Here is a 25,650-nt window from a genome sequence, read left to right on the forward strand (position 1 = left end):
GGGGGTGGTGGTAGTAGGTGAATGGGAAGAAATAAAAAAAGAAAGTCTGGACAAAGTGGGGAGGGTATAGCTCAAGTGGTAGAGTGCATGCTTAGCATGCACGAGTTTCTGGGATCGATCCCCAGTATCTCCTGTAAGAATAAATAAATAAATAAACCTGATTACCTCTCCCCACCAAAAAAAAAAAGAAGTTTGGACAGACAAGGAAGATGTGCCCCAGGAATAGGAAGGGGCAGACCTCACATTGTTCCCTGGCCCAACGCCTTCCACCTGATGATCTCTTGGTTCTTGTGAACCTAGTGTTCCAGCTCTCCCTCTTCCTCCTCAGACCTTCATGAAGGTTCCTTCTTCTGTCTTCCAAGAAGCCATCCCCTTAAAGGCAGGGGCTGTATCTTACTTCTTTTGGGAGGGGTAATTTTATTTATTTATCTATCTATTTTTAGAGGAGGTGCTGGGGATTGAACCCAGGACCTCGTGCACGCTAAGCACGCGCCCTACCACTTGAGCTATCCCCTCAGCACCCTCTGCACTTTACTCACTTCTGTATTCCCCTAGGGGCCCACAGTTCCTCACACAAAGTCAACAGGTATTCAAAAACTGTTTCTTTTTATTGAATTGAATGGGAGATAAAGTAAGGTAAAGAGAAGCCAATTTATAAACAGGCATACACATCGGAGTTCATTCATTCAGTAGGTATTTATTGAATGCTCACTGTGTGCCAGGCCTCATTCTAGGCTCTGAGGACACGTCCATGAACAAAGCAGATAAAAACCTCTGTCCTTGAGAAAATTATACTCAAGATCTATCATAAGGGATGGGATTAGCAATAAATTTACATAAATTCAACCATATCAATCAGCCAAAAAAACCCCCACCACATTTAAATAGTATAATTGGTGCTGTAAGTCTACTGTTGATACGTAATTTTTAATTATATATTTTACTTATGCATTCATAAAATATTCATACCCATGTATCACTCTACAGACATTCTAACTGTAAGATTATATAGAGAACTTTATTGGCAATTTAAGAGATTTTCAAGGATCATTTTGAGCATGCTCGAGTCCATCCTTAGGCACAGCCTTTAAAACCTAACCACCTTGTAAACTGTGACTGGACTGTACCAAAATGGAAACTCTGAGATTGCTGGGCAAGGGAGAACCATTTTAATGTGGTTAAGTCCATGTCTGCTCAGTTTAGTCTGGTAACAGGGAACCAGAGATAGTACATTCACATAAATACACATGGTCAACAGTGGACTTCACATCAAGAATTTAAAAAAAAAGTTTGTGAGCCATTTCCCATTCTTTTAAAACAACTAAAATAGTAAGAGCTTGAGGTCATAAATATTTATAATCAACTCTTGACTACAAAGTCTAAAAGAAAAAAATCTTAACATACTGGCTTATTCTGACTAAAGGTTTATCATTTTCATGTATTTTTTCAAAGAGTAAAAAGAACACCAAGTTGAGAAAAATCATTTTTAAATTTTGCAATAATTCTACTCTATATACATTAACACCAATCATTTAACTCTGAAAACATTCTTTGCATATACAATGTAAAAAAATTTTTGACAGTATGACTAGAAATCTTTCATTATCATAAAGCTACAAACATTTATGCTCCTAAGAGCAAAGTCAGAAAAGCAAAAATAATAATTGTAACAGTGATAAGCACCAAGACGGAACTTTTTTGCACTTAGGGCCTGATTGGTTGTATTTAAACATAACCTCTACCAACAAAGGACCAAAGTGACATCTTATTTGGCAAAAACAAAACAAAATGGATAAAAATATACATACAGAGGTCTGGAAACAGTGAAGAATGCCCACTTTAAAGCAATAAAAATCAATCATACTTGTTTTTAAATTAATGTGATATTTGCAAAATATATCCATGTCCATGTTTCTTCTTCTTTAGTTCACTTTATACAATTCAGACGGCCCATCTTTGTTAATGTGCTGTCACACTAGTGTAAATAAACATGCTGAACTCCGGGAGTTTGCCATAAGGAATCCAAACCATCAGAGCCAGATCCAGTAGCTCAATCTTAGTTGCAACTCATTCCAACTGGTGAAACAGATTACCTTCCTAATTTTTGAAAACCTTAGCCAGATGAGATATCGTGTGTATGTGATATCGTGTGTGTGTGGGTGTGGGTGTGTGTGTACATGTACAAGTTTGCCAGAGCAGCGTGAGAGTGAGTGCATCCCAGAGAGAGGAGTGACATACAAACAACCGTACACAATGGCCCGAAAGACATGGGCAGCCAGACACTGAATTTCCCCCAAAACAAACCTGAGGCTGAGCGATGGGGGAATGAAGTGACAGGTTTAGAAAATGAAGCCTAAGGCAGGATGCCTCGGCCATAACATTCCCACGACACTGGAGGATGCGAAGCAGCAACAGGGATCAGGGATCGACTCTGGCTGCACTTGGATGGATTCCCTGGGTCTGCAGCTGAGGATCCCTGGAACTTCCCCAGAGGGCATTTGCAGTGGCCTCTGACAGTGGCTCTCCACCTCTTCAGTGAGAAAGTCTCAGGGATCCCAGAATCTGAGCCTGGGTATCCCGTCCTCCTGGTCTCAGCACAGATACCATCCCTTCTAGAGACTCGGCCAAAAACTATCACTGCCTTGCACTGCCACCTCAGCCTTAGCAGGGGGCTCTCCTTCTGTCCCTGTGGGATCCCTGAGTTTGAGGTAATGCCAACATGCCGTATGCTATGTAGCAGGAACGAACAAAGTCAGGTAGTCACTTTAAAACTCAAGCAATCAAAATTCCTATTAGCCAGTTTCTGTTATCTCAGTAATACCTTATAGTGAGAAAGTTTCTCCACACAGCTTATAATGTGTGGGGTAAAGGAAAAAAATATTGCTAGAATATGATACAAATATTTTAAAAAGTTCAGCGTTGAAACTCCCTCTTAAAGGGAAGGAAAAGAGACTATTATGTTTCCACCTTCTACTTTCCCATCCTTGGCTTTGAGGTAAAAGAGCACCAGGGTTCCTGTAAAGCTGGTTAAGGGTCCTCCAGGCTCCTGAACCCTCACAACAATCCTAGGGAAATCCTGAGCCGTCTGCTTCCCACGTGTGTAACCGTACCTCTGGGCATGTCTATACAGCTCGTTAATTCAGTTTCAAAATCTACAGCATTTTTAAAACAAAATGACATAGTTGCATTCCTTAAATGCCAGCCATGAAATCATCACTAAAAAAAAAAAAAGGAAGAAAGAAACTAGTCAGATTATATATACATAAATCAAATAAAATTCTCTCCTTTTTTAAGGTGTTTTATTTGGTCTGTTGAAGACATGTTTATGGCTGCTTCTAAAAGCCCTTAGGAAGAGTCTCAAATAACATTCTACAGTTTGATGTTTTGTTCCAGTGTTGTCAGGTTCTTGAACTACACTGTAGGTGTAAATTGTTTCACCAAAAAAAAAAAAAAAAAAAAAAAAAAAAAAAGAACACACCCCAAATGGGCCCATTAAACACAGAAAAAAAAAACTTCATTTATAATATAGTGAATTTTAGTCACACCAAAATAATGATCTAACCTGTCCAAATATGCACTTCCCCAGTGAACTGAATTCTCTTCTTTAAAAATTGGTCAGATCTGAAGATCAAGTTAAACCCTGAGGGTTGCTATACAGCTGTAACATGATTTCAAATTCATATTGGCATTCATTTTTCTATATTTTCCTATATTTATCCTAAAGAAGCTTCCTGGATCATAGTATTTAGGGAGAAATTAAATGGGTTTTATATCATTCTGGGAAATGCCAGTAAATTCTCAGTTTCTCAGGGTTTACTCCTAGATCAATGTCATTCAACCTCTACATGATGCAAGGATATGGACAAAAAGTATTTCAAATACAAAATTCTTAGCTCTGTGTCATAAATAAATTTGGGTAAAACCGCAAGCCTTCCACTGAATCATCTCGGCAAAGATGGCCCATCTTCTCTGCAAGAAGCAACCTAGGAATCAAGGGGGAAAACCACCGTCATCCATCCATCCACTCAGAAACACAAACACTAGTTGAAGTGAAGAGCGAAGGCCTTGCTCACCTTTCTTTAGCCAGGAGGACAGACATTCCCACGAGCTTAGCAAACTCTTCCGATGTTAGGGATCCCTTTTCTGAAACCTAACAAACACACAGCAGGAAAACGTGATTAAGTTAGGCCACCTAGGCAATAGCCTGGGAAGAGTACCTACCAGTATACTCAGGAAATAACTGACAACTTTCTACTAAAATTCAAAGACTGCTCACTTTAGAACTAAATCTTTTTCACTAATGCTTAATTCTACAAAAGTTAAAGGACCCAGAACAAATACAGTAGAGGCTAAAACATCTTGAAGCACTATGTAATGTAACAAAGGCACTGTACTGAAGCCTGAAAAGAACTATCCTGTACTTGACAAGGAACATAAAACAAATTCTAATTGAGTGCATAGTACATGCACCAGTGAAGGACCCTTATACATATGAATAGTTTTAAAATATGTGGTAGAAATATCCATAGCCATGGTGCTTTCATCTGGTTTAAAATAAAATGTATAATAAATGTGAGTTATTCAAATTATACAGGCTCACCGCAGAGGCTCTGAGGCGATATTTCAGATATCCTAATAAGTATTATCAGCAGTTTGGCCAGTAAAATCCACCTAAACTAGAGTTGCTTTCCGTATTTTTTGAAGCAATTATTTCACAAAACAATGAATGGTGTTTTATAATGCAGCTTCTGTATGTATCAGTGGGGAAAAAAAGTTCAACCATGGGTAACATTCTGATTTACAAAGTTAAGAACTTGTTCTCAAGACTGAGTTTCAAATGAAAAGAGAGCAAGCTCCTCACTAATTCCTACTCTCCTTACAAGGTATTACGGGCGTCGGCAAGTTTCAAAACGCTTTCAAAGCACAAGTGTGATTAATAGTTATTCATTGTTAATGACAAAGCGTTTTCAACTGGGTCTGTGAATGTTACTTTTCAGTAAAGTTAAATTCAAAAGGAAATCCTGTTTCTCAAGTTGCTAAGCACCGGGGTCTTCGCGTGGCAAGATCTCAGGACGGGAGGAAGCCGGGTTCCCGTACCGTCTCCAAGGCTGAGGCCACCATTTCCTCCTCCTTGTGGGACTGCAGTTCAATGACCATGACGCCACTGTCAAACACTCGGAGCCTAAAAATCGCAGACAAAAGCTGTGAACATCTGGGATCTCCAGCCCCTGAGAAGGTGCAAGTATTTTTCACTTTCATTTATGCCCAGGTATGAGGGGCAATACTAACACAAAACTACCTTCAAAATATAACAACCACGGGTAACCATGGCATAACTAAAAAGCTCGTGAATAAACAAACAGTAAATAAAATTCTGAGCTACAATTCACATGCTAAATGAGATATGCCTGGTACAATTTTTTAACCCGAGAATAAGGAAAACACAGTCCACAGCTGAATGATGTAATTCTGCTTCTCCAGAGACCAGGAGACGTGTGTAAGAGCATAGGGACTGGTCATTGTGACCTCAGGGGAGGAACCAACGTTCTTCAGGCGAAGTGACTTCTGCCCACATTAATATAACAGCAGGAGGGACAAGATGCTGGCTCACCACATGGGACAGCAGGCCTGGCAGGGCCTTCCTGCCCACTCAGTGCAGAACTGTGGCTACAACTGGCGAACTTCCTGCAGAAGCTCTTTTACCTGAGAGGTAACTTCAGTGCTGCCAGCATCTTGCATGCATTCACCAAATCTTCTGGTGAGAGCAACTAGTGGGGAAAAAAACCCAGTTTACACTGCAAATTAATAGAGTATTGCTATATAATTATAGTGACCACTAAAACATTTAAAAATGATCATGTATCAAGGATTTTAAGTGGCTTAATCACTACAAGGTAAAAAGGCTTAACAAAGAACCAGAGACATCTCTATTAAAACAGAAATATAATAATTCAAGTCATATATGTAATTTTAATGGTCTTATACACACATTAAAAAATAAAGAGACACAATACTGAAAATCAACTATATTTAAATTTTAAAAAGGTGAAAAAAGTAAAAAGAAACAAGTGAAATTTTAATTCATATTTTTATTTAACCCAGTGGATCCAAAAATTCAACATATAATTGATATAAAAGTTATTAATGAGATAGTTAACACTTTATTCTGTACTAAGTCTTCTAAATCCAGTGTGTAATTTGCACTTACAGCACATCTCAATTTGGATTAACTACATTTCAAGTTCACAGTGGTCACATGTAGCTAGCTAGTGGCTACCCTCCCCAACCATGTGGCCTTGAAGAATCACCCCAGTGCGGTGGTGACAGGCACAGGTGTGAGTCACATACAGTGGCTCCAGAGCCAGCCCAGCCTGGATCCGAAGCCCTGTCAAGCCAGGTGTGGCCATCGTCAAATTATTTAATCTTTCTAAGCCTCAATTTCTTCACCCCCTAGTCATCCCCTAGATGGGGACAGAATGAGAAGCTACCTTACTGAATTGTTGGGAGGATAAATAAGGTAACATGTGCAGAGTGCCTGGTGGACAGTAAGTAGTCGCTGGTGGCAGTTAAGATGACTGCTCAAATAAAAACACAGAGCAGAGGCTTAACTCGTGGGACCCAGGTGAGTGCTGCAGAGACGTGTGTGAGTTGTTCGCGTTGAGGTGACTGCTGACACTACAAAACTGTTTGGCTTCAGGGGCACAACGAGTGCACAGACAGACCCTTGGAGGCCAAGGGCATCTGGACGTGAAGGGGCAGCGAGAGCTGACATATAGCCACTGCTGATTCAGAGCCACAGGAGCGGGGCAGCTTTCGCTCCATATTATCTACAGGCAGTTTGTATCCAACCCGGCTCATTCAAAAGAGCTAACTGTCACAGACAGGGCATCGTGCACAACCTTGTTCATCACAATACAAACACAGGATATGAGAGCTCTGAGATATCACTCCATCTAAATCCTTACTTTAAAGGTAAGAAACCTGAGTCCCAGAGAGGTTAAGGAAGGTACTCCAGGTCACTCAGCAAAATCAGGAACAGAATCTACCTCCTAGTATTCCTTTCACTGCACCATGCTGCTTCTCAAAATAGTTTTAATATCCACAGCCCTTCCTCAAATTGTATTCAATGTAGAGGAGTTTGCTTTATATCAAGAAAGTCTATATTTAGCTAAAAGAATCTCTAAATATTCTTACTTCCATTCCTCGAGCTCGGTTTACTAAACAGTACACTTCCGTGAGTGACATTATTCCCCCTCGTTCCTGTTAAAATATGAAATAAAAAGAAGTATTATGGTTAGTACAGGTTAGCACTTCTTGACAGAAATCAAAATCAGAGTGAAATCAGAAATCATACAATCTCTTATGGAGCTTTTGAAAATTATATTTACACACAAGGGGAACCTAGTCAGATACCATGAGGCACTTCAAATTCCATATTTGGACTTTAATGTCATTATTACTGTTTAACATTTACTTAAATGAAAAGAGGGGTTGTACACCATGTTTCAAAAAGTGTATTTAAATAGTTTAAGTTATTCCAGCTAATAAATGAAGTAATTATAGAATTAAATAAGAATATCACCATTTTGCAGCCCCTAATGAAGTAACAGATCCAGATAATGATTGTCAGTAGCTGCTAACATCATACACACAAAAAGACAATCAGGTATTAGGCACCTCCTGATGGAAATGCACAACACCGTCTATGAAATACTGTTGTCAGAAAAAAACAAACTTCTAGCTATAACTACCAGGTTACAGGGAAGCACATTAACTTACAACTTAGCAAAATCCAGACTCTGAGACACTAAGATAAACTACTAGTTTCTCCACTAAATAAACTGTATAGCAGACAAAAGAGATGGGAGAAGGGAAAAACATATAGAATTAAAAAACAAACTTGAAAGAGAAATCAAACAATTTCAATGTATCCTGGTTTGAAAAAATCAACCTAAGAGGAAATGTAAACACTAACTAGATATTTGATAATATTGAAAAATTATTTTTAACTTTTTAGGTGTGAAATGGGATTATAATTTCATGTAAAGGCATCTTTATCATTATAATTACATATTGAAATATTTACATTTAGCAATGTGATGTTTGGAATTTGCTTTAAAATAATTTTGCGAGGCAGCTGGTTTACAGATGAAGCTGGATGATGGGCACAAAGGAGCTCATTACCCTCTTCTGTTTCATCATATATTTGAAATATTTCTTCATATGGGGGCTTAATAAAGTTTTGACTGCCTGAATTATGTCAGACTAGGAGATGAATCTGTATTATGAAATTATTACTAGTCCACTATATTAAGACTAGATATATGAAAATGTGTCTAAATATATTCAGATCATACATTTCCTTTTGAAAATAGGAGATAAGAAAAAGCTCCTATCAAACAGACTGAGATATCTGAAATGGAAATTAAAAACAATTTAGAAGATTATTGATAAAGAATTCATTAATAGGTACACTGAATTAGTTTAATATTACTGAAAGGAAAAATACCATACTGGTTGAACAGTGACATCACGGAAGGAGTTATGCTCTTGTTAAGCTTTCTGATAACATGGAAATAATTTAACATAATTTAAAGAGGCCATCTAGGTTTTGTTGTTACCTCTAACGGCGCCTGCAATATTCCGGCCAGCTGTTTGGCCAGCTGCATGTGGTACTGTGTGCCCGAGCCGTAGGTTTCCCTGGTAACCGGGTTAGCTATGCCCATGCTCAGCAAATAGGATTTAAACCTGATGGTCTACAACGAGAGAAGACAATGCACAAGAAGACTCTGCAGAACTGGACTCCGTCCAGCATCTGAAATCCTTCATCATACATTCAGTCCTACTCCATCATCTCTCTATCTACCCATTTCTTCTGCTGAGTCTGGGCTGTGAACTACATACGAGTAGACTTCTAGTAGTTCCCTATCAAAATGCAATTATTTTATTCTTCCTTCTCCTGTCTTAATCTCATACTCCGTTTACCCTACAAGTTTGGTGGCAGAGGAGACTTAGGTAACAACTATTCTCTGTTTAATGCAACCAAGTGATACAACTGAAACGTAAAAAGGAAAATGGCTGTGACCAGATTGTAGACAAAGAAACAGATATCAAACTTATGGGTATGTCTAAAATGCCACTCCTTATGCATTTCAATACCTCTGTTTTCTACACTCCAAGAAAGGGTATTAAAATATCCTTTAATCCTACTAGAACTAACGAAGTTTTTAAGGCTGATTTTTCCTTTAGCATGTTCATATATCCTCAAGTGCTAAAAGAAATCAAACACTACATTAAGAAAGGAAACCAACAAATCACCAAAATGTCATTGGATTATTTGTGTAATCTAGTTTCTAATGCCTTAAAAAAGCAATCCATTTACCTCATCTTCTGTGATATCACCTTGCTTGTCTTTAATCTTATTAGCAATTGATTTTGATAACTCCACCATTTCCTTAGCCTGTCAAGAGAACAGTAAAAGATCGAAAAGAAATAATGTCCCCGAAGCATCTGCTAACAAAATATATTTTCAGAACTATATCATAATTGGTATCAATTTAATAGATGTAAATGATGCGTACCTTCACCATTAGTTTGCTGAGGTCTTCAAAGGCCTGAAATGAGAAATGAGTTTTTGTTGCAATCTGTCTCAAGAATTAAGATGTTTTAAAGTAATAAAGCACTCTATTTTCTTCCCTTTGATAAAAATTTATGAAATTTTCTTACAAACATCAATTTACTTATATGAATACTCATACAAGTAATAAATCTGCCTTATTTTAAGAATTCAGTTTAGTTAGGAAACCATAAATTTTCCAAAACCACAAAAAATAACTTTTCAAATTTTCAAAGAGAAAACAGTTATTGATTAAACAAAAGGTGACAAGAGTAATAGTTCAGAAAATATCATTCACTGTTCTTTGACACAAGTAAGAAAATTTGTCACTACTAATACAACATGTAAACCAACTATACTTTAATAAAAGAAAAGAAAATTTCTCACTGTTTTTTTCCCAAAACCATTTCCAGGTAGTAGGTCAAAAATCAGAGGCGTTGTAAAGCCTTCCGGACTGAAACAGCAACATGGTTTCTTTGGACCCAATGACTCTGGGTTTAACAGCAGGTGTGATTTAACTGAAGCCGTAAACCTCAGCCTCTGAATATCAAACAGTTTCTACTAGTAGCATTGTCCAGAGTCAACATCACAGATGGAAAACATTCAAGTACCACCAAAACGTAGCTAGATAAAACCCATCAACTGTTTTCTACAATGAATATCCACTTCAAAGTCCTCTTCAAACTTCATCAGACACATTTATAACTCATTTATTTCAAATTACCAAAAATATACTTCCAGCACAGAGTATTATCTGTCTAAGCGATGTCCACAGATGTTATGCTTTCAAACCAATTAAGCAACTTAACATTAACTGAAAACTCTTTCAATCCACACAGAACGGTGCTCAACAGGTTCTGACTGGCTGGTGCCCATCTGAACCACACGCAGGAAAGCATCCCCCATCTGCAAAAGGGTTTTGCTAAAAGAATAGAGTGTTGTGTACAATTCTTATGGCCGACTCGCTGGGCTACTACCAAAAACAAAGGGGAACGAATGTGCACACACCTAACAGGAATTTCCTCAGATAAACAAAAGGCTTAAACACTGGATTCTTATCAGTAGCAGCCAGCAGATGCAGGAAACCTTTTGTGGGAAACTCTGGGCACCAGCTTGAAATCAAGGCAATTTCAACATTTAAATGCAGGGCAAATCACACACCAACCTAGTTTTCAAAACTAAAACACAAACACTTTACACACTTAGATTTTCACTTTGCATATACAAACTATGAGTAGATTTCTTTTACTCTCGTGTAAAGAAAACTAGTAAGACAACACTTTAAAAATTTTATACAGTAAATCACTTTATTTACTGTTTTCATAGAAAAATATGTTAAAAATAAGTGAGTCCACACAGAATACATAAATTAGCCCTTATTGCTTATATTCCATAAAAAAAAAATTTTAGTGTCTCAGAAGAATTACCTATAAAATATTTTAAGTAATTTTAAGCCATAAACTTCCTCACTTCTATTCCTATTATTATTCTAAAATTTGGAATTAGCAACATTGTTTTTGAATCTCTCCAAATCCCAACACAAAAACGGGACAACCGGATCGCCATACCAAAAACCCACAGGCAGCATATACTACAAAACTCAGTGACAAGATACCCACAAAACCCCCAAGACACAAGCAAGTGGGGACAAACCACCATGAGCCACAAGACCTGCGTGATACCAGCATCCAGGCAGGAGGAAAAGGGACGCACAGGGCAGCTGGCAGACCTGAGAGTAAGAGACCCCGCAGAGCCCACACGAGCTGCTGGAAAGCAGACGGGCCAACACCTCTGAGTTCATTACGAGTACCCTCCATCAACTCCACCTAGACTTGAAAATCTACACACGACAATCCGTGATGTTTTCTAACACCACAGAAAACAAATTTGTGCTTTTGTTCCTTTTTGGAGAAGGTTTTTAAAACACCTTTTGGCTAAACTATGCTAACCTGAAACAGACCTGGTAAATGGAGTAAGAGACTGTGTGGCTTCAGGCAAACTAAATACATTCCAGTACACGGACTGGAGACAGTCACAGCTGCATCCAAAAGAATGAACAAAATGGCTGAAAAAGACAGCTGACCGGAACTCATGCAGAAGTTACCTCAGAAATGTTTTTGTCGGTTTCTTTTCTTTTTTCTTCCAGTTTCCTTTCAATACCTACAATTCCTACAGCCCTTATTCTTCCTGGCTGAAAAACAAAAGTGGAGAATAAAAAGCACAACACAGGAAGGACACAATCCTTTGTAGCCCACCACATTGTGTTTTCAGTGGTGGGAGAGAACCCACAAAGAACCCAAGGAAAACAGCACACAATTATATCTAGTTTCCTTCCAAAACATTTGTGGGCCTCTTGCATACATAATGATCTTCAAATCATTATAAAGGAAAACGGAACATAACAATAGATGGTACATTTTACTCCGCATTGTAGCTAAAAATTAAATTTCCTATTCATTTTTGTTCTTTGGCAAGCTTTATGCATAGATCAGATATTTAACAGGGTCTCAAATGTGCAAAAAATTATTGTTAAAATTTGGGTACTTGACGGTTATTATACAAGCTACTTTTACACATCTGAGTGTCTGTCCATAGTTGGCGGTTAATTAGACTGGCCTGGAAAACGTCACCCAGCGGTACTGACTGTTCTCTCAGATGCCACACTAATTATGAAGAACAGAATCAGGAAGTAGAATCTAACTTCTGTTGCCCCCAAATTATCCTGGTAAGTCGTCATTAATTTTTACTAAGTGTCTACTGCCTACAGAGCACTAAATTAGGTTCTGTGAAAATAAATGTTTTAAATTAGAATATCATTATTTTGTTTCTGGCAAGTGCTATGATCACAGAACTCTTTCCCCTTAATGAAGATGCAAATACAGAGCTGAAAATACTGGATTAGGAAACAGTTTAAAAAAATACCTGGGGTCCTCTTTTTGTTTGTAATGACTGGGAAACTGGCATATTCTCCCATCTTCTCTGTGTCATTTCCTCTGATAATCGCCTGTAAAACTGTTAGGCACATGCAGACACTTTAAATGATTCTGTAGCATCCTCGCACAGGTCATTACTTAATATTTCTTTAGTTGAAAGGTCTGTTTGGTCATTTGCAACAAGCCTAGAATTCTCAGAGACATCAAAGGAAATCAGAGGAAGTTCTTTTCTTGGATCAACTTCAGAAAGCACAAAGGAGAAAAAGAGAAAAAGAAGAAGGACCTGACCTTCTATATAAAGTGCACTATTCTCAACAAAACGATGAGTGACAATGAAACAGACTTATTTTAAACAATCCTGCGTACGTGGATTGTTTTTAATCTATAGTGAAACAGTCACAGTGCCAAGAAAAATACACAACTATTATCCATGAAGGAAGTAAAGAATAATTTGTCTAGTTAAAATGTGAGGCCAGATACTAGGGTCAAAACAAGCCTACACTCATAAAAAATCAACTATATTTTTCAACTACAGAGAGAAGGACTTTAGCTAGACACTTAAATTTGCTTAGTGCCTACTGTGCAAGGAACACTGGGTGAGATGCTATAGAAAAAAGAACATAAATCATTTATGACCTCGATGGAGAGATAAACATACACTTGCAAATGTCTAAAAAATACTTACACAGCAGCTTATTAATCAGAACATCTAGACTATTACACTGTGGAATAAGAATGTAAGCAAATAGATTTGTATGGAGTTAATACAGACAGTCTGTCTGATTTAAGGCTGGGGAACTTTCAGATACTGAGGCAGACTGTACCACTGAAAACTTTATTAGTAGCCCAATATCATAACTTAGCCCACATCCAGCCCCTGCTTCCTGTTCCCACTGAAACCTAAACTTCATATCCTCCGCTGATAAGGCTTAAGATATAAACATTTTTTTTGTAAAAATATGGTGAAACCTGGTATGTTGAACAGCACTGCCTCCCATCCTATTAACAACAACAAAAATATATGCAAGCACACATTTCTAGTCCAGTCGTATTCATACGGAAACTCACCTCAATCTGACCATGTTCTTTGAAGGAGAGCTTGATGTAGGAGTTCTTACTACTCTGGAATGGACCAGGTTCTTTGTTAGCAGCTGGGTGAAGATGGACCACTATTTTGGCACTTAAAATAGAACGAATGTAATGTATTTAATCGCCTTATTAAAAAAATCACTAATTCAATTTTCTCAACTTTTAATATATTTCAGATCACTTTTAAAATTCATATGGAAACAAAGAACATCCTAAAAGGAATCCTTTTAAAGTCTGTATCAACTCAGTATATTTTTTAAATTGTGTGTGTGTGTGGGGGGGGTAATTAGGTTTATTTATCTATTAATTTAATGGAAGTACTGAGGATTGAACCTAGGACCTCATGCATGCTGAGCACATGCTCCGCCATCAAGCTATACCCTCCCTGTCATATCAATTCAGTATTAATGAACCTTTCAAAAATATCTCTACTTAAAATTTATAATATGTGAACCAAAAAAATTCAAGTTACCCGCTCTATAGATTAAATAAAAATGTGATTTGGGGAAATAAATTCTCTACAAATTTGCAAAATTTGGGGTGGTTTATGATATTAGTTTATGATTAGGGTTTTCCATCTACAGAGTCATCCCCAAAGGTTTCCAGGGGGGGCCTATTAAGTTCTGCCAAAGCATACCACCTTACTCATTTGAAAACAAAATGTGAAAACTTATCTGTGGAAAACTGGCCAGCTGACATTTTATTAAAACTCCATCCAAAACTAACATTCTACAGTGTCACTTTTTGAAAATGTCACTCAATCAACAACAGGATCTAAAGAGATATCTAAGAGCAAAAACAATTCTCAAAATGCTGTTCCTCTAGGAACACAAACAACCATAATCTTTATTTCTACTGTTGCCCTCTATGGTATTAAAAACACCACCATATTTGTTCAGTTCTGTTAAGTCTTTTTTCCCACCCAGCTCAATAAACAATCTTCTATAAATATTAGTGAAACCAAAAAACTCAAAAGTATCTTGCATACCTACCTCAGAGCTTTTTCTCTATGACCACATTACAAATACATCTATTACTCAATATTACTTTGTCTGGGCCCATAGAGTGGCGTAAATATCACTCTAAGATTGAAACACCATGTGCGGGGCCTCCTTGATGGAACAAATGCTTTGGTTAGTGAACTTGGGCCAGACTTGTACGGACTCTTCCTCTGTTCCTTCGTGATGAACATCTTTAAGTGAGGTGAGCAAATAAAACTGTGTGAGCAGAATCACAGGACTGTTTGAAATTAACTGTCAGGTAGAGCAACAGAACTATGACAGTTAGGACCAGGTGACTGAGCGAATGCACCATACAACCTACAGTCTTTAAAACTCAAAAACCTGAGCCCTACTCTCAGAATTGGTCAAAGGAAACCCAATGAAAAGCTAAGAGATTATACGAAATGAAGTTGAAAAATCCCAAAGTCATCAAAAACAATCCATGCTATTTTTTCCATATATTCTTTTCTTGGCTCATTCAATTAGCATATTTCACCAAGTTTAAAATCCAGGAATTTAAAGAGATAGGTTCAGAGATGTTAAAAAATGCAAATACACACACATCTTTGAATCAATGAGATGTGGTAATTGTGGGGAAGAGCTGGGAGCTAAAAGGAATATTTGAGAAAAGTTAACTTGGCATATTATTGAATTCCTCCTAACCGGAGATGTTTAAAAATAAGACGATAATGTGAAGGTAAATATTTAAATATTTTTGTTACAGAATTTAGATTTCCTTGAAACACAGCAGAGAAAATTCAAATGATCTGGAACATCCTTAAAGTTTGTAGAATAAAATAAGCAACATATACACATATCAAGTCATTGTGTTGTACACCTGAAACTAATATAATGCATATCAATTACACTTCAATTTAAAAAAAAGAACTTAATAAGATGGAGAAACATGAGAAGGGGGAAAATATAAACTAGAGAAATAGCCTACTCGAAAAATCTGTGTCTTTTTAACCTTTTCAAAATGTTGGTTTGTTTCTTTTATGTCAAATAAGCAATATTTTATACTAGCTACAACATTATAATTGGGAGGCACTGCACTTCCACTGAAGTTCAACATTTGTTTAACTTCTATTGAAGTATAAACTACACTAAAGCTAAAGATGGGCCCATCTGGAAAAAAATTCCTTATCAGCTTTGTTCATAATTACATGCACATAAAATATAAAGCCAAAATGTGTAACCTACTTAAATAAACAGAAACCTGTTTTTTTTTTTAGAAACCTTTTAAGCTGTGGCTTTAAACCAGGGTGACCACATCTCCTGTGGTCCTGTTTTATGCCTGCCCTGGTCTAATTATAAACATTGTCCCCTATTACTCTTATAAATGTCCCAGTTTGGACAATAACCCTTGTGATACCCTATTCAACACTGATATCTAAAAAGTCAAAGTGGAGAAACTTAACGAACAGCTAGAAATAGGAGCAAAGTCAGGTATTTTTCTCAGGTGGGTCATTTCTGATTTTAAGTACTGAATTATAGATACACAGACTTGTGAAAGCAAATGTCTGTGGAAATATATACAGTGACAGTTGGCCCACATTTATTTATTATGACCTGAGGCTATTACAGCAACCTCAGCACTTGATTCATGCTTTAAAAATGACTTCCATTTATCAATGAGTTTAAGGTAGGACAACACCTCTTTTTAAAAATATATTTATTCCCCCCCAGTATAATTGGGACATAATTGATATACAACACTATATAAGTTTAAGGTGTAGAAGTATAATGATCTGACTTAGATACGTCATGAAATGATTACTACAATAGGTTTAGTCAACATCTATTGTCTCATATAGATACAAAATTAAAGCAGAAAAATAATTTTTTCCTTGTGATGAGAACTCAAGATTTATTCTCTTAACAACTTTCTTGTATAACAGAGAGCTGTGTTAATTATATTTATCATGTTGTACATTACATGCCTAGTACTTATTTATCTTACAAGTGGAAGTTTGTACTTTTTGACTGCCTTCTCCCAATTCCCCCGCCCCACACCTCGCCTCTGGGAACCACAAGTCTGATCTCTTTGTATGCGTTTGAGTCTTTGTTTTTGAAGTATCATTGACTTACAACACGTGTTAGTTCCTGTTACACAACATAGTGATTTGCTATTTCTATACATTTCAAAATGATCACCACCATAAGACTAGTTCTGTCACCACACAAAGACATCACACTGTTACTGATCATATCCCTGACACTGTACCTTGCATACCGGTGACATTTATTTTGTAACTGGAATTATTTTTGTGCCCCTTAATCTCCCTCACCTGCTTCTCTCCACCCCCAGGACAGTGCTCCTTAGGGAACCTCTGAACAACCACTGTTATTTACAAAGCCCCAACACAACCATTAGACTCACTCCCACACACGCAGTCATGGCAATGACTGACAGCAGTAAATCAACCAGGTTAACGATGACAGCTTGACTGGACACGTTTTTGTGACTAAACACTGTCATATACAGACCTTACCTTTTCCCAATTCCAGCTGCCTGTTCTTCAATGAACACGATTTGGGAAAGCGGAATGGCCATGCAGCATTCCTGGGAGCAGATCAAGAGAAAACATGAGCTGTAAGACTCGTCCGAATCCTTGTTTTATAGATTTAAGAGGGTGCCACATTCCTTTAAGGTACTTAATAATTAAGACAATAAAAAATAATAATGTTACTTTATTTCTTACATAAACTTAAGGAAACACTGAATGAAAAAATACCGTGGTGGCGTTTTACTGCATGGAAGAACACAAGACGTTTAAACAGCTGTAACTACCTTTGTTTTTCCAGGAGGTACATCTTTCAAAAAGCAGTATTTATATGAAAAGTTTTTACATATAATATATTCTTATATGGAAAACAAAGTAGAACAGGTAAATCAAAACAACTTCAAGGGGTGTGTTATAAGGCCTATTTTTCTTCCTTATAATTTTCTATACTTCACTCACCCACCCACAATTACTTTTTAACAGAAAATACTAATGTGGCATCCTTTTATTAGTATATTTGATTATTAAAATTATTACAAATGATTGGCATTTAATAGGTCTAAGGATTTCTAAATTAGCACCTTTATATGATAATCAAAAATTATACTAAGATTAATTTATAAACATATGGTTTAAAGACACCTACCCCTCTAAAAAAGCTTGCTTTCTTGAATGTATGTTTCTTTTAAAATAATTAGATAACATTAGCAGTTCTAAGGCATGCACTATCCACAAGGGTAATATCACCACCAAGGGGACAAAAACTGGTTTTGGGGGGGCAAAAAGAGTCAAATTTTGTGATGGTTAGTGACCTTTCAGAGAGCCTCAGTACAGTATATAGTTTATCTATGGAATTAATATTTCATGGAGGGATAGCATTTATGAAAATAACGTAGAAGAGATTGCTTACTTTACTGACAACACTGAAATTTATACACACACACACACTTGTAAGTTAAAGCTCTCTGGAATAAAGATATCAGGTCTATCTATACACATCACCTGCCCTCTCTTCCTAGAAATGAAAAGATGGAGTGGTTCTCCTCCTGCTGAGTGACTTAGCGACGGTTCTGAATATTTAGGTAAAAGCATGCACTTCACAGCAGACCGCTCCTCCTGACTCTCAGCAACTCTCAGGGATGACGGGTGGTTTTAAGGATGTATACGTTTAAGGGCCCCCCTTGCTGATAGGGACACTCTGGTGTAGGGTAGAATCTGATTAGTGTTTAAAAACCAGGAGTCATCATGACTCTCTATACACGAACTACAGACTTTTCTGGGGCTGAATGAGGGACCAGACCCCCTTTCAGAGAGACCATATAAGACACAATCTTCTGACATCTGAAAATGAAAATTTACTGTGTCTGTTTATAGTTTTACCAGAAAGAAAGAAATAAGGGGAAAAAATTCAGTGACTTAAAATCTAGAACAAATGCAAAAAAACTGTATCTTACATGATTTTTCTGATCTCTCCAAATCAGTCGGTGGGTACTAAGAAGGAGGGTCCCGGCATCAAATTTTATCTAGAAAAACAATCATCACAAAATATTAATAACATATCACTCAATGTGGTCCAGATTTTCTTCCCCATGAATTGCACAACAGTAAGTCAATCACATAAACAAACATTTTAGTGCTAGGGTTATCATGAGCTGAAGAGAAGCAATGCCTCACACTTCATAAGCTATATATACAGCCTTGTTTTCTTGCTAAAATTAGGGGAAAAAAACTGCAAATTACTTAGATATGTAACAACAGGAAAGTGGTTAAATCAAATGTGATATACAACCATATTATGGAATCCATGCAGAGGCTAAACCCTCACAATGAGGGAGAGCTGCGTGGACTAGCACGGAACTCTGACGTAGAGTCAGTGGGGAAGAAAGCAGCTGACAGACAGCAAGTTGCATGTAACGTAATCAGATCGACAGACAGATATATAGAGAATCTCCATACCCCCAAACTGCACGTGAGATATATACAGATATATATGTGTGTCTATACATACATACACACATGAGTAGTAGGAAAAGGTCTAAATGGAATACTCAGTGACCTAACAATAATTATCTCAGAAAAAGTGTGAGGGAATGGGAGGAAGAAAAGCGAAGGGCCCTTTTTTAAAACTATACACCTCACTATTGATGGAATTTTTTACCATGAGATTGAATTTGTGTATGACTTGCATATTTTTAAATGATTTTTATATAATAAGAAAATCCAGAAAAAGACACAAACACATGCAAAAGAAGTGTGGATAGAGATTCATCAATGACACGGGGACACATAGGTTGCCCAGTAGGAAAAAAAGAAAGAAAAAAAAAGGAAAAAAGGTAGGATTTATATCTAATACACTGCACTGGAATGAATTCTAGATGAATCAAATATTTGAATTAAAAAGTTATAAATGCACTAGAAAAAAAATCACAAGAGATTTTTTAATCACATCAGAGTGGATAAAGTCTTTCTAAGAAAAGCAGTAAACCCACTAGCATTAGAGGAAAAGATTTAAAAATTCAACTCCACACACACACATGCACACAAATACTTCATGGCAAAAACCACCAATGGCAAAGATGGCAGACTGGGAAAAATAACTGTAATTCACATCAGAGACAAAGGGTTAATTTCCTTAATATATAAAGTAATCTTACAAATCAATAAGAAAATAGCCTGTTACCCATTAGAAAAACGAGCAAAGACTGTTAACAGAAAGATCACAGAAAAGGCACTACAAATGACTCAGACACATTAATTGATGCCCAACCTCACTGATAATAAGACTTAATATATTATTATACTATATTCATGATAGTAACATAGAAAAAAGTAGATTTAAAAATAGTATACATAGCCTGATTACACACACTATATGCCAAAAGTAATTATTTATATGTAGTAGGATTACTGATTATTTCAAGTTTTTTCTTTTTGTTTACCCATATTTAACAACTTTATTATTTGTCTAATGAGAAAAGATGAAGAGGTTTGTTACAGGCATATATAACTTCATGTAACTCCAAAACGTATATAAATTATTTTTTGTTAAATCAAACAAATGAAGAAATTTTTTGTCAAAGAAGTCCTTGTATAATATATAACCAACACACTTTTTAACATGAGTTTTAAAAAATGATATTCTAAGAGTAAGGTATGCCTGTATGACTAATAGCTTAATATTAGCAAGTCTTCAATAATATGGTTCACAAGCTTTAGGGGTAAGAGACCTGCAGAACCATCTAGTTTAAATACCCTCTGTGAGAGATTATCCCACCAAGCACTTCAGCCTCAGAGGAAAGACTTCGGAGCGCCACGTGTTCCTCCGCATCAGCGGAGCAGACACACTCCTGGCACTTAATTCAGTCTGCCTTCAAAAGTTTTGGTTAATGTTGTGTATGCAAAACCAAAAAACTGAGTTTAAGCTATTTTAAAAATCTCTTTTTTGCCTAAAAGATTTCACTTTTCCAGAAGCAAATATTTTCTCAATTTGAGTGTACGTGATACTACATTACAGCTTAATGGTTCCGATTAAGAAACTACGTTATCTGACTGAAGTCACGTAAGGATGTGAATTGACGGCTGAAGCCAGAGGACATTCCATTACTATGTCAGTTAACAATGTGCACATGTTAAACGTAGCTGCTCTCGGTGAAGACATTGTGTAATAGTTCCCTTCAGGGATTCCAAGGGATTATGAGCTAAATCTGACAGGCAAGTTTAGGCTGGTTTCCTTCTACCACTCAGAGCCAGAATAATTTCAACTACTTAAAAGTTAGTAGTTAAAATAATGTAGGCATTCGCTGAATAAGCTCTTACTGCTTTGTTTGGTTTTGACCTAACATTTTTGTTATAAAAGTAATACATTGTTGGAGGGGGGAGGGTGTAGCTCAGTGGTAGAGCCAGTGCCCAGCACACGCAGGGTCCTGGGTTCAATCCCTAATACCACCATTAAAAAGTCATTAAATAAATAAACCTAATTATGCCCTCCCCCACAAAAATAATACACTGTTGAAAATCTGGACAATATTTTTTAAAGTTTAAAAAAAATGAAATTTTTATAATCAGACCAGCCAGAATGTGTGTAAAATGAGGCCATGATATTTATAGTTTTATAACTTGCTTTTTCCACTTAGCAGCCTATCATTAATTCCTCATGCCGATTAGGGCATATCATATTTAATTAACCGATTCCTGTGATGGACGTTCAGATTGCTTTCAACTTTCTCCTGTACTACATAAAAATAAATGACATATATAATACTGCTGAGATGAACATCCTCATTCATTACATCTTCCTGCATCTCTGATTATTTCCCAAGGGTAAATTCCGAAAAGTGACATCGCCAGCTGAAAGAAAAAAACATTTTCTAAATCTTCTCATATAAGCTGCCAACTTGCTACATTACACACTACAAACCTTCTTACATTAGTTTTTAAATTAGCTGAGGCTACAGGAGCTTCTGCGAATTGAAACAAATGACCTAGCTACACTGCTTATGAAAACAACACATTATCAGGTCATGAGGGGCTCATGAAAACTGCACCTGTATAAACAAGCAAGAGGCACTTGGGCGGTGTGAAGGGCATCGTCTAGCTCGTTCTACTAATCGTGTGACCTGAGACAGGTCACAGTTTTCTCAACCACCTCCTGGGGGTCTCAGTGTCCTCACCTTTGGAGGATGCGCTATTACATAACATATGGGGAACATACATATCACGTTACATAAAGAGTCTGGCACAGGACTGCTGCATTTTTGAAGCCCTCCAGCACAGTGAACAAAGGACAGGCTTTGGGAGTTTGATCAATAGAGATTTAACTCCTGGCTCTCCTGATAAGGCATTCTGGATCTTGGGCGAGTCACCCTATGTTTGAGAGTTCTCTTCTCTCATTTGGTGAAATACTCACCTCATCTGCCCAGGGAAAGGATTAAATTATGTAAAGCTCCTGACATGTAGTAGGTACTCTGGTTATTCCAGGTGCTTTTTTTTTTTTTTAAATGTATTTCACACCCACAATAAGCCAGAAGATACAGGATGAGTAAGGCGCGCTCACTGGCCTCTCAGGCAGCCCCGTGCACGCAGGCCTGGGGAACGTGTTGGATGCAAAGCCATGAAGGCTGAGCAGTCTGGACCACAGCGCGGAGACCCAGGGAGCCAGTGAGTGTCTGAGAGGGAACTTGCTCAGACCTGGAGGCTGCCCAGTCTTCAGGGCTCAGCGGCTGGACACCTTCCAGCGGAGGGAGGAAGCCAGGACACAAGACTTTCCCCCAGAACCCAGTCTGGCCCTCAGTCACACTAGGGACAGCTCAGCACGTGGCTGAGCAGATCCGGCCCGGGGAATGCAGGGGTGAGCAGGGAGCTCTGCTTCAATTTTAAGACACCTACCCCTCCTCCCTCACCACCATCAGCTCTCAGAATAGTTAAGAATTCTTGACTAGACCAAAGGGTCTCAACTAAGTTTGTCCCATGACTTTTGAATCCCCTGATACCTCTACCTACTTGTCTGCTAAAACAAGAAGCCAAAAATGTACGGGAAAAACTAGAATTTGCTACTTCAACATGGTCATATACGGGGACTAATGGTTTTGATTTTTTGTTGTTTTAAAGATACCAGAGCTATGTGGCAGCAAAGCTGTTCCTAATTTGTATATTAAAATTCCATAAAACAGGCAAAGTGTGGGGCTCTGCAAAATCATGACTGCCAGCAGGGAGTGGCTCTGGAGGAGTCTCTGGATACTGTCACTGTCAGGATTCAGTCCTGAGGGTGGGGCAAGCGCCAACGCCCTGAGGGAGGGGCGGTTGACTACGCTTCCCATTTACAACAGTTCCAACGTGTAACTTCAGTTTACAAAACGAAAACATTTAGCGTCTCCCTCCAACCAAAAGATGCAAACCCAATTTGAGATCAAATTAATAAAAGTACCAAGACAGTAATTTCCAAGCAAATTACTTAAGAAAAAGACTTTGACTCAATAATAGAAACAGGAGGAAATGCCCTCGGTGAGGCAGAGCCCTGGGTCTGTGTAACCCCTGCCCTCCACTACCTTCTACAAGGAAGGAGGCCTCAAGCTTCTGTAAGCACAGACCAGGAAAAGCTCTGCGTCCGGGAATGTATGCGAAAGTACAGGAGGAAGTTTCTCTAAAGAAACTGCAAAGGAGAGGTAGCAAGTGAAACTTCTGGAAACTAAAAACGCTGGTGAGTAAATGTGGGGTTTTTTTTTTTTTTCAATTTTTCCAATTCCTTATACATTTCATCCAGAACAGGATGACAGTATGTATGCAGTTTGATGGGAGTTTCCAGTGAATGTTTACATACAGCTAGTATTCTCCTGTCAACTTGCAAACACATCTAAGGTTTATTCGTGGATCACAAGGCAGGGCCTACATCACTCTACAGAACAATCAAAACTCCTTTCTAATGCCATTCCACCACACACACACAAAACCCCAAAGAGCCTTCAGCCAAGGCGTCCCGAGCAGACGCTGACACCTGCTTTCAGAAAGCCCCCGGAGCCACCCCTCCCGCCCCGGCCCGGACGGCCCAGAGTCCCCCGGGCTCCTGGGTCCCACGGCCTGAAGCCACGCCCGGAGGGAGCTCAGGGAGGGCGGCCTCCTGACAAAGGCGGAACCGGCCGCGATCCGGGCGATGAATCAGGGCTCCCTGACGGCGCCGTGCTCGGCCCGCGCCCGCTGTGCCGCCCCGAGGAATCTCCCCCGGGCTGGAGAGGGGCCGCGGCCGACCGCGCCCGCCGGGAGCCGTTCCAAAGTCAGGGCCGGAGCCGAGCGCTGGGCGGGCGCGGACGGGCGGGGGCGGCGCCGAGCGCCGAGGCCGGGGCCGGGGCCGGGAGAGGGGCCGGGCCGCCGCCCTACCTTCTCCTCGCCGTCGTAGATGCGCACCCCGCGCTGCTGGATCACCAGGGTCTCGTTGATTTCCAGGAGGCCGCTGGTCCACACGAAGCGGTCCATGGCCGCCGCCCGGCCGGCCTCCGCCGCTCGCCCGCGCTAGCGCTCCGGGGCGGCGAGCCGAGCGCCGGGCAGCCTGCGGCGCCCCCTGGCGGCGGGCGGGGCAGAGGCCGGCAGGGAAGGAGCCGTGCGGCCAGGGCGCCCTGGGAAGCGCGCGACGCCCCGGGGGCGCCCGGGGACGTCGAGACGTCCTTGGCGCGCCCCCTGGCGGTCGGTCCGCCAATGACCGGGCCGAGATGTCCACCCCATCCTTTGTCGGATTCGGGCACAAACCCAGAGCGCAGGGAGACAAGCGACTTTGAGGGAGCCCAGACCGCAGCTTGGACCTCCTTATTGTGCATTATTCCTGCATATTTGTGCCGTTTTCTTATCAATGCCCTGCATGCTGCCATGTTCACTAAAGGCTGTAAATAATAACATTTTTCCGAATGAATATTTATAGCCTGAATAGTACACACACACACACACACACACACACACACATATTATGGCTGCAGTCAGTATGTAAGCACTATTTTGCTCCCTTCTTTTCCCCTTAAGCGCATTTTCATTTAAACACTTTCAATATTAGCACAAACCTCATGAATGTACTCTAGACAATGTTTCAATATACAGATCTTTCATAATTTGCCTGTGGGTTGGTCCCCACAAACCGGTCCCTGGCCGTCGCTCCCACTTCCTGGGCCTCTGTCACTGCCCCTTTCATTTATTTATATATTTTGCATTATAAATGGAGCAACTATATTTGTACTTCTACAACTGGTATGTATTTTTCCCTCTAGCATTATTTTCTTAAAGTGACTTCCCAAAATAGAATTACTGCTTTAAAGAGTTTTGAACACATTTTAGAGAGCCTCTACATGTTGGGGACTTACTTAGCCAGGATGTAGTGCCACCAACAAATTGGTCTTTTCCCAGGCCAAGTCATCCTGGCTGCATTAGCATTATCATTTTTGTTATTTTTTTTGCCACTTGACGGTTTGTTCTTGTTTCTTTTTTTCATTTCTGATGAGGCTATTTCTGAATACCTTTTAATCAAAAGAAAATCATTGTCTGGATAAAAGATGTGGTTTATATACATAATACATATGTATATTGAATATCATATAATATGGAATATTATATGTTGTATATATGTTGAATATTAATTATATTATTTATGTGATATAAGTAATATTTAAGTTTATTATAATTATATTTGTTATTGTTAATTATATATCATAATGTATATTATTTATCTACTATATATATAAATATAATATGGGATATTACTCAACCATAAGAGAGAATGAAATAATGCCATCAGCAGCAACATAGAGATTATCATGTTAAGGGAAGTAGGTCAGACAGAGAAAGCCAAATCTCATATGGTATCACTTATATGTGGAATCTAAAAAAAAAATGATACAAATGAACTTATTTACAAAACAGAAACAAACTCACAGTTATAGAAAACAAATTGATAGTTACCAAAGGGGAAAGCCAGGGAGGGGTAAATTAGGAGTTTGGGATTAGCAGATACAAACGACTCTATATAAAAC

The 25,650-nt window shown here is 38.7% G+C and overlaps 1 protein-coding gene across 2 annotated transcripts; it reads right to left on the reverse strand.

Annotated features, from left to right (window-relative positions):
- Window positions 1-677: 677 nt before the first annotated feature.
- VPS36 (vacuolar protein sorting 36 homolog) lies at window positions 678-24,203 on the reverse strand. 2 transcript variants are annotated; one of them, XM_074378104.1, is made up of 14 exons: window positions 24,017-24,202; window positions 18,601-18,669; window positions 17,135-17,205; window positions 13,618-13,729; window positions 12,539-12,628; window positions 11,721-11,807; window positions 9,582-9,614; window positions 9,383-9,460; window positions 8,622-8,756; window positions 7,195-7,260; window positions 5,704-5,768; window positions 5,098-5,182; window positions 4,074-4,150; window positions 678-3,983 (listed from the first exon to the last, which is right to left on the reverse strand). In XM_074378104.1, the coding sequence occupies exons 1-14, from the start codon at window positions 24,110-24,112 to the stop codon at window positions 3,890-3,892; spliced, it is 1,158 nt and encodes a 385-aa protein (XP_074234205.1). In that variant the 5' UTR covers window positions 24,113-24,202; the 3' UTR covers window positions 678-3,889. The 2 variants fall into 2 exon arrangements, with proteins under 2 accessions (XP_074234205.1, XP_074234206.1); XM_074378105.1 differs by lacking the exon at window positions 8,622-8,756 and having other exon boundaries at window positions 24,017-24,203.
- Window positions 24,204-25,650: the final 1,447 nt, after the last annotated feature.

This window comes from Camelus bactrianus, chromosome 14 (genome assembly GCF_048773025.1).
Source record: "Camelus bactrianus isolate YW-2024 breed Bactrian camel chromosome 14, ASM4877302v1, whole genome shotgun sequence".
In the NCBI taxonomy this organism is placed as follows: domain Eukaryota; kingdom Metazoa; phylum Chordata; class Mammalia; order Artiodactyla; family Camelidae; genus Camelus; species Camelus bactrianus.

Coding starts and splice junctions, on each gene's coding strand:
- VPS36 (XM_074378104.1), bottom strand. CDS start 24,112: ATGGACCGCTTCGTGTGGACCAGCGGCCTCCTGGAAATCAACGAGACC. Junction 12,629..13,617: donor AAGAACATGGTCAGATTGAG/GTGAGTTTCCGT, acceptor TGTGCCTAACAG/TTTTACAGGCGATTATCAGA. Junction 7,261..8,621: donor TATTGCAGGCGCCGTTAGAG/GTAACAACAAAA, acceptor ATATTTTAACAG/GAACGAGGGGGAATAATGTC.